The sequence below is a fragment of the Sphaeramia orbicularis genome, chromosome 1 (genome assembly GCF_902148855.1).
Source record: "Sphaeramia orbicularis chromosome 1, fSphaOr1.1, whole genome shotgun sequence".
Lineage (NCBI taxonomy): Eukaryota > Metazoa > Chordata > Actinopteri > Kurtiformes > Apogonidae > Sphaeramia > Sphaeramia orbicularis.
The window spans coordinates 24985745-25000455 of record NC_043957.1 but is presented as its reverse complement, the minus strand read 5'-3'; the positions used below and the strand labels follow the sequence as shown (position 1 = coordinate 25000455).

General features: G+C 35.5%; 1 protein-coding gene across 2 annotated transcripts in view; it reads right to left on the bottom strand.

The window, feature by feature from the left end:
- Positions 1–14711, bottom strand: part of socs7 (suppressor of cytokine signaling 7) — a 31504-nt gene that overhangs the window by 14914 nt on the left and 1879 nt on the right. For both annotated transcript variants that reach the window (XM_030132597.1, XM_030132606.1), the window contains exons 2-3: positions 13312–13391; positions 6301–6405 (exon numbers count right to left, since the gene is read on the bottom strand). In XM_030132597.1, the coding sequence (XP_029988457.1) occupies positions 6301–6405; positions 13312–13391 (185 nt within the window). The remainder of the gene's footprint in view (positions 1–6300; positions 6406–13311; positions 13392–14711) is intronic.

Sequence of the window (14711 nt, the reverse complement as noted above, 5' to 3'; positions counted from 1 at the left end):
AAGAAATTTTAAAAAATGATGGAGGGATTAATAGCAAACAGAAAGGAAGGAAATAAGGATTAGAAGAGGAAGATGAAGGATGGAAATAAACACATTGATGAGAATGAAAAGAAGGTAGGAAATAATAAAGAAAAGGAAGGAAGGAAGGAAAGAGGACAAGAAGGAAAAATATAGGAAGCACAGACCGTTTCTTAACCTCAGTTCAACAGATTTTTCTATTTTGTGTCGAGTTAATTAAAATAAAACAGATAAGATGCATTTACTTTAGAGGCAAAATTCCAGTTTGAGAGGTGTTTAATTAAACTAAAACATTAAAGCCAAACAAAGTGGTGCTGAATCGTGAACATACTGTACAGTATGTGGGTCAAAAAATAACAAAAGGCTTGGAGCAAGAAATGCACTGGAAAGGCTGGAGAATGGAGGAAATATTCAGCTAACAGAGAAATTTTAACAGCTGCAACAACAACAAAAGGAGCATCTGTGTAAAATAACTGAATACATTTATTCTATTCTATTAAACTATTCAAACATACGCGATTCTGATGGAACAGACATATGAGGATCTTATGGAACGTGACGGATCGCTGTAAATTAAAGGGGCTATGAGTCATGTTTCTTTTTTCAAATATTAATAAAATGACTTAAAATAGAGAGTTTAGAATAAAAAGCTGTGAAGTTCTGCCCACGATGCCAATGTATTGGATTATAGAAATATGAACTGAATTTATTTCCACCAATAGGCCAATAGGAGGATTTATGTGACCACTAGAGGGAGTAGTGAGTCACGGTTCAAGGTTCAAGGTTACTTTATTTACACCCGTGGGTAGATTTGTTTTGCAGACAGAGGGAACTGCATTTGGCATTACCACAAAACACACATTGAAACTGTTAGGCAGGCACTTGATCGAGTGCCAAGACAAAAAGTGCTCAGTGTTCCACCATTCATCAGTATAGCAGCATGGATAAGTAAAAGGATGAAATAAATAAGATCAAATAAATAAAAACAAGATGCAATAAAACACAATAAAAACCTCAAGAAGATAAAAACAATCTCTGGGATAAAAACCAGAATAAGAACATAAAATTTAAAAATTAGACATCACAATAATAATAAAAAGAGCTAAGAAATAGGATAAAAAACTAAATAAATAAATAAAGTGCAATGTCACTGTTTCTTATTGAGCTCAGTGATGGCGACAGGAACAAAGCTGTTTCTATAACTCTGTGTCCTGCACACTGTCACTCTGTCGGTCTCCCATAGTAAGAAAAACTAACATTGCGAGGGCTTTGACCAAAGCATCAGAAAGTGACCAGATGGAATGAGAACCATTAAGACACAACTTTTAGATTCAAAGAAAAGAAGTGATAAAAATAAAGGCTGATGTTTTCTCCACTGGACACAGCTGTAAATGAAAGGAATGGAGTTTGATGCTGAATTTTCAGTGCTGCTTCTACACTAGTAAATTATCATTTGTAGATCCGCAGTTCAGATCTTTGGTTCAGCTATTGACAACACAAACCGTACAGAAAAAAGAGCTGATTTGTGGTTTTCCTGTGGCTGTTTTCTGTCTAAAAACAGAGCTAAGCTAACAGAGCTATAATGTAAACTATCAGCTGATGCAGCAAGTTAACATGATAAGACACAGTGTTATTTTGAGCGACTGTCATTATAAGTGTCTATGAGTTTTATCAGTCCTAAGTGTGTTCTAATACGAGACTTGATGAGAGTTTGGAATATCATTACCACATACAACCACTTTAAATAAAGGATGCAAATACTTACTCTACCACTTAACTGCAAAAAATGCTCTGCAAGAAATATGTCTAATATTCCTAAATATGGTCAAATTGGTGTATATTGATAAAAAAAAATGTGCCAATGAGGTAAGAAAAAAATTCTTGGCAAGAATTCTTAAAACAAGCAAGAAAGTCTATCAACTAATAACCATAATGTGCCTTAAAACTAGACAAAAATACTAGAATTTTAGCAAATGGTGCTTAGTACAAGAAATAAAATCACACTCATTTAAGACAGAATTACTTTAAATGAGGAATTTTAGTCTGACTGAGCTGGCTATAAGAATTTAAATCTTAAAATAAGTATTTGATCTCTTGATTGAGCTGAAAATGAACACTTCAATCGATCCAGAGTCTTCCACATTGGAGATTTAATTCTACTGAATTAAACACCCACTGTGCGGTCAAGGACCAATTCTACGTCCATGTTAAAGAAACCACCTCTCAAACAAACTGCTATTAATCCATAACTGTACATCCTATCTCACATATTCTTGCTTATGAGACTTTTGGTGAGTCTTGTGAATGCATTGATGTATAATATGTGGAAAAAAGTCAGAAAGGAATAAGCAGTATTTGTGGGAAGGTGGAGTTTGTCAAACATGTTGGTGACAGAAATTTAACATGGGAGTGAATGAGAGAAAATTCAGCTTTTGTTTCATGTCTCTACGACATTCCTACTGGCCGTAAGCATTTTGAGTCAAGGGTCATGTTAAACTGTGTTATTATTTTTGTCATGTTCTAAGCCTGAAAATAAAAATAAACACTTCAAAAAAAGTTAGTTGCTGTCAGTTCTTAAGATTCTTAAATTGAGAGGTTGTGCAAGTGGTTTCAGTTTTAAAATAAGGAAAATAATGTGGATCCTTTGCTGAGATAATTAGCAAAATATTGCCATACTTTGTTACTAGTAAAATCTGGTTTGATAAAAGCTGGAAAATCTTATTAAGAATAAGTTAGATTTTTTTTTGAATAAGAATATTTTTCTTATGTAAAAATTTCTTGGCAAGCTTTTTTTTCTATTTAGATGAAAAATAAGAAAAATATTCTACAAGTAAGGCTTTTTTCACTTTCTTCGAAATAATTTTTTGTAGTGTACGCTTGTCAATGCTGGGATATTTCCATTTCACACATCATAAATCTACGTTAACAGTTGTTCAGTTTGAATGCTTTTCAACAGTGTGATTACATTTGTAGTCGATATCAAAACAGATGAGTGATGAGATTAGATCTTCATCAAAACTCCCTGTTTATGAAACTAAAATAATATGCCAAAACACATATCTGAAACCTTTTCCTGGATAATGATGCATCAGGTTTATTCAGTAATGCTGTTTGTATGATTGTATTTAGTGTTTTTTTTATGACAAAATAGAAATCTGAACCTCTCAATCATCGTCGAAGCATTAAAAACCTGTCATCTGTCATTCAAAGCTGCTTCTTGGTCAAACAACAGCAGATTTCATGAAGATGCTTCAAAAATATAATCATGAAAACAAAATGGGTTTTGTTCCCATTGGTGCAGATTGTATTAGAGTGAGAAAGAGGAACACAGTTTTCCTTTGAGTCACTGCACTGAGATTTGAAATTAAATCTGCAGTTTCCAGCTGACCTTTCAAAGCTCTTTGAATCAGATTATAGCAGATTACAAAAAATCGCCTGTGTCTGTTTCCAGACATGTGAGACAGAAAAGAAAACGGGGAAGTAAGTATCTGACAGACACAGAAATGGTCATAGAATGTACCAGGCTTTTCTTTTCTTTACAGCTTCAACAGGCTGAGTGAATAGTCTGCAACAATAGGAGGGTTCGACAGGAGGAAACAATGATCTGGATCATTTTAGATGAATTTACAGGTGGGTCTGATGATACTTTGAATATGACACTCAGCCTGTTTAAGCTGTAAAGAAAAGAAAAGCCTGGTACATTCTATGACCATTCCTGTATCTGTCAGACACTTAGTTCCTCGTTTTCTTTTCTGTCTTACTTTATAAATCCAGTATACTGCAGCAGTAAATGCAAGTGGTTAAATTTACATGCACACCAATATTCCACTATTACTCCAAATTTGACTGCTTTCTGATTTTGGTATGATTATGCCATTTGTGACACTAAACCTTTTGTCTTTTTAGAGTCACCACTGTACATTAGACACAAATCAACAATCCAACAGTTTTTCAGACTTGAGATTTGTGTCCAAGAAAGACCTACATTTTTCATTTCCATATTAAGCACAATGAACAATTTGGATAGGAGTAGGTTTTTTAATCTAAGATCTATCTATTTAAAAAACTATTGCAATGTAAGGTGGGTGACCGAAATTCTGACTTCAGATTTGGAGTCACAGTCCCTGATTTAGATGTGAGGTATCATTGACCAGTGCATTCTAAGCTGTACTCGCAACACAATCTGGATGGTTTTTATTATGTTTATGTGTCACCCAGATAGTGACACTGAAAAGAGTTCATGACTGTTTATATTAAAACTGCAGGAGCTCAAATCAGGAGGAAAAGATCAAAGATTGTGAAAATGTACACCTTCCTTCTGCTGTTCTCTCCTCTCAGTCCAAACAAAAAGACTAAATATGAAAATAGATGGATTTGACTCTGTTTCATGACTTCATGGAAAATTGAGAAAGCACTAGAGTTACATCAGGCAGAATCTGAACAGCGACAGGTAATGGGCTCTACGCACAACTCCACTACTTCCTGAACTTCAGGTGGCTCCTTTATTTCCTGTCTTTCATTATTGGACACACTGATTAATCCAGGTGTGTCTGCTACTTCTTGTTGTGACTACTGATTATTCAGGCACACCTGGATTAATCAGTGTGTCCAATAATGAAAGACAGGAAATAAAGGACCCACCTGAAGTTCAGGAAGTACTCTGGCTGTGCATAGAGTCCACTGCAGCTGTTAATTATAGATTTAACCCTCCTATTTGTCTGAAGCACCTGTGATTCAACAAAATCTGGGCATCAGAGGTATAGAGTAGATGCAGAAGTCTTATTTCATCTCACATCAATTGCCTGAGAACTGCAGCTTTTGCTGATGACTCAGGATGTGATACATAGAGGTGCATCAGGAATCAATGACCTTTATTATTGTTGACAGATAAATTAGAATTAAATTGAATCATGATGCCAACAAAGATCCACACTTCACACTAAACTCAAAGAGCTTAGCGAGAATGTTGGGGTTTTTTTTTCAGAATAGTGGTACAACCGGAATATTTTTTGCATGTTAAAGGATCAGTCCAGGACTATTTCTTTTGATATTGTTTGTTGTTTTCTGTTACATTCGTCTGTACTGAGTTGTGTAAAAGGACTTCAGTCCACTCTGCAGAAAGACCTGAAACTGAGTTCATTTCAAGTCCAAACTGATTGTGATGGAGACCAGCTCCATAATATGCAGTTGTTTTTCATAATCTGCCTGTAAATTTAGTCCTGCCCCCTGAAGGGGAGGTAAGGGGTATTGTTTTTGGTTCGATTTGTTTGTTTGTTTGTTAACACTCCAGCAGTAAAACTGTTGGTTGAATTCATACCAAACTGGGTTCATAGATTTCCAGTGACCCAGAATAGATCTGACTACATTTTGGGGAAAGTAGGTCAAAGTTCAAATTTTTCATTAATTTTTTAAATCTTTTTTTCCCCAATTTACTTATAAAGGGCGAAATTTCAAATGTCTATAAAAGCATCAATTTTGTTTCAATTTATTTAAACTTGGCATATATGTGTATGTATATATATATATATATATATATACACATATAGGCAATTGATATGCTGACATCAGCACAGGCATAGACATGATGACATCAGCTGGATCGATGCCAAAATGAGATACAATACGTGCGAGGGGCGGGGTTTGTTGTGCCTGGCACCACTTGTTTATTCATAATAATAATCTTAATAGGATGTTCCTGGTTTAATAAAGGTTAGATAAAATTTCAAGAAATAATTAACAAACTGACATCTCCACAGCATCCAGTGAGTACTTGAGTTTAAAAACATCGTGTCCTCATTTGTTTCATAAAAACACATCATGTCACCCAGGTAACACCAAGGATCAGAGATATGATTTTAGGAACATGTAAAAGAGAAAATGACCAGACTCATCCTTTAATAATGTGGCGCATGAAAATATGAAAATGAGAAAGGTTTAAAAAAATGTTTTAACAACCTCTCGTTATTCTAGCTCTAAATATTATGGGCAATACATGCTGATGTCAGAGAATGAGCAGGGAAAAAAAAACAAAAAAAAATGTGTCGCTTAAACTGAAATAATGTAAAATGACTTTGAAAAGAGTCAAGTGACTTATATAATTCTTCAGAAATTGCAGAATAGTTTAACTGAGGCATTAGAGCTGAGTGAAAGACATTCAATTCAACATTTCCTCCATTCACTTGTAGGAAAATGTATTACAGGTTGGATTTTTCAGATATTATGAGAGACACCTGAACAAAAAATGGCAGCTATTAGAGGCAGATGGAAAGGAGACAGAAGTACCTAACAGACTGAGACTTCGACGTGGAGGAGGGGGAGGCGTGGGAGGGTGGGGCGTGTTTGTCCCTCGCCGTGAAATATCCACATCCACCAGCGAAACAGTCTCACCTGAAAAGACACAGGAAAAAACAGATGAAAAGAGGTGATATACACATGCAGACATTAGAGAGAAGAAGATGGAAGAACTGGATTGTGGTTGTTTTGCCTGTTGTGCACAATGCCATCAGAGCTGCACCAGGCAGGATGTTTATGGAAAATTACACCCAGCTAATCAGCCTGATCACTGCAATAAAGAAGAACATCCCATCCCCGCTAATTGAGACGCTGCAGATTCACTGTTCACCAAAGTGAAATTCTGCAGTTAATGGCAGGAAAAGAAAGTGTTTCAAACATAAAAGGCAAAATCCCTCCGTGTCCTAAACAGCAGACATTAGAAGTCTTTCCCAGTCATCTCTTTAGCTTCCATTCGGTTGTGGAACATCACAGAATGACCGGTTTGTAAACACAAGCACATGAGCGGCACTCAGGCTGTGAGCTTTCAAACAACTCCACCAACCTTAAATCATCGCCTGGTGCAGCTTTAATGTTTCGCTCTAATTGGAGGTTAGCCCTGTGTGAAACATGTGTTCATTAAACTACAAATAAAAACCTTTGTATATGATGTGAAGCAAATTTAGCAAGAACTAAAACCTCAGAGCAATGCAGGACACCAGAATGCACTTTCCAGCCCTGCGGAGGTGTTGTGTACTGGTTTTTATAAAGTCAGCGGAATGTTTTAGCAAACCAAACTATAGACCTCATCAACCTTCTCACCCACAGGCCATTTGTGTCTGATCATATCTGGAAACCTCATTTACAGTGAGAAAAAAAAAATAGTAAAGAGAAAAGAGTAAAGGCTGCAACATCTTAAACTCAACTCCTACATTGTTCAAATGTCTTGACACTCTTTTCATTGGGGGTTTATAGAACATATAGAAATGCACAGCCCAGCCAAAAAAAGAAAAGTCCCCACCTGGATTAACCCTTTCATGGATGAGTTATGAGAACCTTAATCAAGATTTTTTTCCTGAGTGTTTTAATTCCTCTTTAGGCATGAAAAAAACAATGTCATTGAAATTTTTTTTATGAACCTATTTTTCATGGAGTTGCAAAAATGTCCACTCAGCTGGACACCATGCATTTAATTTTTGAAGCAAAGAAACATGTATTTATGGACATACGGTGTGAAAACTATTGAATATATATATATATATGTATATATATATATATATATATATATATATATATATATATATATATATATATATATATATATATATTTATATATACATATGTTTGTTTTTTGTTTTTTTTAACCTGTCTTGTCCAGCATCATAACAGCAGAATGGTAGTCTGGCTGCCTTTTTGTGCTGAACAAATTTGCTTTGCCAAGGAAAACTTCAATAAGACTCCCCTTGATATTCTACTGTCTTGATTATGAGTTTTGTTGAATCACATTTCGATGCCGGACCTGACAACGAAACATGTATTTACTGACATACTGTGTGAAAACTATCTTTTTTTTTAATGCTGCTAATCTGATGTTTTGTTATTTTAACATACTCTAATACTATTATTATTACTTACTTTATGGAGATAATATGCCAAAAAAATGTTTAAAAAAAAATGTTAATTACAGTCTAATAATAATAATAAACAATTGATTTACACTCAAACATGTTACTGCAGATCAGGTTTATCAAGAACAGCAAAGTTACAGTAATGGTATGAATGTCAGTGTATGGGATGATCCATTGTGTTGGCTGATTTGGAACTAAAACAATAAAACCCATTAATATACAAGACAACAGCTGTAGAATAGCTGTCCACTGTAGTGACCACTATGCATGAAAGGGTTAAACAAAGCATATAGTTCAGATCCTTCTATTGGATAAATACTGCAGTGATTAATGCATTTCAGCTGCAACAAACCTAACTGATGTAGTAAGTAGCTTCTCATTTCTTAAACATTCATCAGTACGTACAGAGCATAAAGACTGGACAATGCCAGGATTCATCAGGATCAGATTGTTAAAGAAGCATGGGACATCCTTTTCACACATACACACACATATACATACATATACATACATACTCCACTTTTACAGCCAAATTAAAAACATGGTATGCAGACAACTATACCTGTACACATTAAAGGTGGGGTGCGACATGTTTTCCTGGAGCATTTTTTACTATATTGCTTAAAATCCCCTTCACACCCCGATTACAACCAATTAATTAAATGCTTTAACACAAAAATAAAAAAAATAAAAAAATGTAGTCACCTGTGGAACAGACAGAGCTGAAAAAACACCATCCAATCATTTTGAGCACCCAGTTGAAATGATTGAACAGTGATATGTCTATCAAACTTAACTGCCATTTGTCCCTCCCCCCTCTGCACGTACCCCTCTTCATGCATGCATTGTGCATTCTCAGAGGTTTAGAGCACTTGTTCAGGAAATGAAGCCAGAGCCAGAGCTTGTCTATATTAACTATATTAGGATGGAAAGTTCATCAGCAAACTGTTTTGTCACTAACATAAATCACTAGGAAATGTAACATTAGTCAGATAGGTATGAACTGGGGCTGTTCTGTAAGAGCGGGGGTGTTGGAGGAGACTGAATGAGGTATGCATGGATCAGGGCCATATCCGGACCTGGAGCCGGAGCCGGAGCTGGGGTCGAAGCCAGAGCCAGTGGCCGGGGCCGGAGCCGGGGCCGGGGCCGGGGCCGGGGCCGGGGCCGGGGCCGGGGCCGGCGAATTGTTGCTGTGCAGCACTCATGAACCCTCAGGAACAAGCATTGCACGTGCCAGTACTCTGGAGGCGTGGCTTCAGGGGGATGTCTGAAGAAAGGGTTTGGACTTTTGAATTGAGTATTTTCAAAATGCAGCTTGCTCGAACCATTTTTCAAAGATCTTGTACCCCAACCTTTAACATATGGCTCTGTGTTATCTGTGTCATGATCATGGATGCTGTCTGTCCATATGTGATGTCTGTTTACATCAGCTGATGTATTGTGTGTGATTATTTTGTATGTGCTGCTTTTGTATGTTTGAATTATATCTCTGTCTTATTTAATTATATCTAATTATTTAATTATATCTAATTATGTCTCTGTGTGATTGCACTGATATTTCACTTTTATCTTTTTTTATCTTTATCGATTTATCTTGTCTCTTAGTTGTCTTAACTCTCTCTTTTTAATTAATGTGCTGTAATATGTTGTTTTTTTATGGGTGCCTAATGTCATCAGGCCGGGGACTACAGGATATTAGCCATGTTGGCTAAAGCTGCCCCTTTTTACTGTTATTGATACAGTTCATTAATTTGGATTGTCCACGATACAATAAACTAATAAACTAAACTAAACACACAGATTGGACATCACAGAGTCCAGACCTGAACCACAGAGTCCAGACTTGAAAGCACTGGTCCAACTCTCCATCATCAACACACAAAATTTAAGTTATGCCATTTCTTGTGACATTACATAAGCACTGTGTGACTTTTTTTTACTGGTTGGACCGTGTGTTTCTCCACAGAGTCCAATAGCAGAAACCAAGACAAGAAACAGTTCATGGATAATTTCAGATACTCAGAGGAGTTTATTTAGCCTAGAACTAACACGTAACAATCAAAATCACAAAATCTGTGCAGGACAAAGGCTGTACATGTAGCTACGGTGTATAGTTTATCAGTGTAGGGGTCATGTAGAGCCACTTTCATACCAAATAAAGCGCTAACTGGGTCTAGATTGAGTTGTTTCTGTAAGACGTATAAGGGTCAAAACACAGTAATGTCCCGTCAGAGAGTGAACTTTAATTGATTGCCATTCCAACATTTATTTCAATATTGAGGAGCTCCTTGTTTTGGATAATCCCTTATGGTCCAACTAAAGCAAAAATGAATTTAAAAGTAAAAATGGGGGTAATTTAGCAACACTAATCTGTCAAACTGTCTCTAAAATGTCCCGTCACAGAGATTTTGAATACTGTGTTTTGACCCATAAGATGAAGTGGTTAGAAATGTCCGGACTGTTCCAGAACATGTGAGATAATGATGCTGGTGTTTGATCACAGGTTGAATCTACTGTCAGAAACAATACAGTCTCAATTTAGTGTAATTACTGTATTCTGGGCAAGGTGTTGAAATCTCTAAGACTTCCATTCCCAAATCGTTTGATTGTTCATTATAAATTTCTGCTGCAGGAGTGAGCTAAAACAGTGCATAGAAATGTTCTTTTTCTAAAATTACAAACTTCTAAATACCTGAAAAAAGCTGTAGGTTATTTTTTTTTCCATTAAATTGGCAAAGCATTGGAAAAATATTGTCAATAATAAGTCATGTGTGAAGTTCATGCCCTTAAAATATCATTGATGAAATGCATAAAGTTTATTATTAGTATTATTACCTCTGGCAAGGAACAGTTATGTTTTCATCTAGGTTTGTTTGTTTGTCTGTTTGTTTGTCTGTTAGCAAGATAACTCAAAAAGTTATGGACGGATTTGGATGAAATTTTCAGGAAATGTTGATACTGGCACAAGGAAAAAAAAATAATTACATTTTGGTGGTGATTCGGGGGAGGGGAGACTGATTGGCCTTAGCGGAAGTCTGCACTCTCCTAGTGCTTTTCTAGTTCGTATTATTATAAGAAGTCTGATGAGAAATACTGCTTTCATTGTTTTTCTGTTGAACTCAAACAGTATCGAACTTTAATCTGCAGGATAATGATGTGGAAAATAAAAAGCTAGAAACACTCAAGAATAATCATACAAATTCAGTCTACACTGTTTTGTCAGAAGACAGAAGTTTCCCTACAGCCTTAAAAATGTGGTTTTGCTGAACTGGATTTAGAAATCTGTTGTCATCTTAGACAAAATGCAAAACTATTTGAGTTTACTTGTTTAATATTGATGCATTATTTTCTGTTTACATTGTCTTACTGAAGGAATTGTGTTTATGAGGCAGCTGCAGGTAAATGAGTTAGTTTAGAGGTAGACATTGTCGAAGAACGTTCCCCTGAGAATGTCCTCCTTAAGTTCCCATTTTTAATAATTCCTTTAAACTACAAGACAGAAGTGGTTCTGCAAAGGTTTAGCTCTCTAATAAAAAACTACAATTGTATGTGTGGAACTAACTACTTTAGTCAAAAGCCTAGAAAGTTGAAATAAGTAAGTTAACAATAGCAGCATGAATATTACATGAACATTATTTATTCAACTCATCTGAAATCATCCTGGCTTGTAATAAAATGTGTGTATACATGCATTTGTACAATAATGAATAAAAGCTAAATACATCTATTTAGATTCTTAGCATTCTATGAGGCTGTCTTCAAACTCCTAACTCTTTAAATTGTTTGTTGATGTCTGACTTTGCCCAATTTTCCATCAGATTTTATCAATTTCACACTGGGTAATTATTCAGGTTATTTGTGCAACAATGTCCATGTTACATTGCTAAAGAAAGATGAGTTCCATTACAGTTCCATATAAGCAGGCCTGCAAAAATGAAGTCGTACACCTTTTAAATATGAACCATTATTAGAATTAATGTTTTCTAATAAGCTGAGAATGTGCCAAGCAGCTGTAGCTTCTTTATATCAAACTTTAAAGCCTGTAGAAAAAGACAAAATGCTATTTACATTTTCAACAGATCATTATTTTTTTCAGTGTGGGGTTTTGTGCATGCATTTAACTCGCAAAAACCTAAAATACATATTACCATACAGTCGCAGGAAAAAATATTAGACTATCAAAAACCGTGGTTATGCAATCAAGTACTAACTCCTGTGTGTATCACGTGACTAAAACAGACAGAAACGAAAATACGGAATGCCTAAAAGTACTGTTTTTGGCAGTACAGCCATAGCTATTGATGTAGGAACTTAAGTGATTTTAGTTATTATCAAGAAAATTAATCACTTAATTAATACTTTTTAAACTGTAAAATGTAGACTCTCAACTTTTTAGTCATCACACAAATATAGTTTGGACTTCCAGAGTGAGTAGTGAATGCACTTACACCATGTTTTGTAGCATCAAGGAAGACAATTATGAGTGTCCACCTCTGGGCTTAAAAATGCCTGAAATAGGTTAGATATAGACAAAAATTTATCAAATCTGTGTTCCTCAAACTTAGGGTTAAGACCCAAAATGGATGATGGTGATCACCAGTTGGAGGAATAAAATACATAGAAATAATATAAGTGTATTTATTAATAAAATGAATTCAAGTGTTCCTTGTGAATGTTGATCTCACCAAAGCTGTGTGAAATGCAGAACTCAGAAGTAACAAGACAAAAAAGATGCAAAAGATGCAACGAAATGAAAACCACGTGAAGGACAAAATGCACGTAATAATAATAATAATAATAATAATAATAATAATAATAATAATACATTGGGTTTATATAGCGCTTTTCTAGGTACTCAACGCTTTACAATAAACAGCCAAGGTACGAACACACATTAAACATAAAAGTTATAAATGATTAAAATCATGTACAAGACACAACAAGACAAACATAATGTGGAAGACTCAAAAGAAATGAGACAAAAATGGTGTAAAAGATGTAAAACACGCAAACTAGGTTAATAAAAAAAAGAGTGAGTCAATTAGTTCTTGAAGACACATTCTTCTTCATGTCTCAAGATAGAAAAAAAAAAGTTTGGTAACAACTGATCTAAAACATTGTACAGTTTTAAAAAGTTCATGTCTGAGTTCAGAGTAAAAAAATATCCAATTTCAATCACAGGTAAATTCATCCATTTCTAGACAAAGCAAGTGTAAAATTGACATTTTAACTGACTTAAGTTTTATTTATGATATTAGCGACTAGAATAAGTGCGAAAATCAAATAAATATTGTGGTGAAAAACACTTTTTTGGTTAAACATTGTGTAAACTGCTATCACACTATGAAAAAAAAACATTTGAGAGCATCAAGCTGAAGCATCCAGCAGAGCTTACCAGCGAAAGCAGAGAGGGAGGCAGAGAGGGAGGCAGGGGAGAAGGCACTGTGGGCCCTGGTCAGTCTGGCCTGGCTGTGGCTGCAGGAAAAACCAAGAAGAAGAAGAAGAAGAAGAAGAAGAAGAAGAAGAAGAAGAAGAAGACAGAAACAGTGTGAGCATGCAGAGAAGAAGTATTAGTAGCTGCAGAAGTTAAGGAATTTGACTTTTCAGTATGTGTCTTTGTGCAGTATTTGGTCCTGTAGCTTTATGCTTTTAGCTCAATCAAGACTTCTGAAGCCATGTTTTTTAATCCCAGTCTCAGAGAGCTGCTGTGAAAAATGACTAAGCATTGAGTGGGATAAGGAATGACAAGCCATAGAAGTTTAAGAATTCCCTGCATCTAATGACGTGCAGATATTATTGGATGTTTTGGAGAAGCTGCCATGTTGAAATTCAAGACATTAAAGAATACTGACAGATGCAGAGAGGAGAGTCAGAAAAAAGACCTAGAACACACGGCTTCATCCAGATGACAAAAAACCACTGTGACAGAGTTTCTCGCATCCATTTGTTTAAACTTGGGCTTTATTTACAACTTCTGAACTTATCATTTCCAATGTTGAGGACATTTAGAACGTCTAAACACAACAGGTAGCCAAAGACACAACAGAACTATTGATTAATGAGTCAGCTGTAGATGCATGTCACAGCTGTCATTCAATCACTGAAGATAACATTTCTTTTGCTTTGTACTGTGGAAATGTCATCTTTTATCCAGAACATTAAATGCATCAGTAAATGTTACGTAATCAGTTATAGTTGTGTTAATATAACTTATTCAAATGAAAACAAGTGCATTCAGCAATGCAGGAAATGCAGCCTTTAGTAAAGTTGTAATGCATGCATACAGGGTGCATTACTTGTGAATTTTTGCAAGTCCTCACAATACATAGGCCTATTTATTGTACTTGTAAAGAAGGTAATTTCAATAATCATAATAGCCTTATACTTAAAGGCACTTAAAGTTGTGCCACCTAATCTCAAAATGGCCTAAATAGTGACTGTGCAATTGTATTTGATTGTTTAATTAAAACTAAATTGTTTAGTATTCCAGTAATACTGTAAGTCAAGTTAAGTAATCATTAACACACTAATACTGATCAGTTTTCTGGATAGAATTAAGTAGACTATACCAAGGTTTAACCATCATGTACTTTTTCACCAACGAGGTTAAGAGATGAAGCTTTCACTTTCTGGTTAATAGTTTGGTCAGTTCAGTTCACACCTTATGACTGACTTTCCTCTGAGCCTGTTGGTCTACCTGACTGTGGGTGTGTTTGGAGGTGTGTGTGTGTGTGTGTGTGTGTGTGTGTGTGTGTGTGTGTGTGTGTGTGTGTGTGTGTGTGTTTGGGGGTGGTT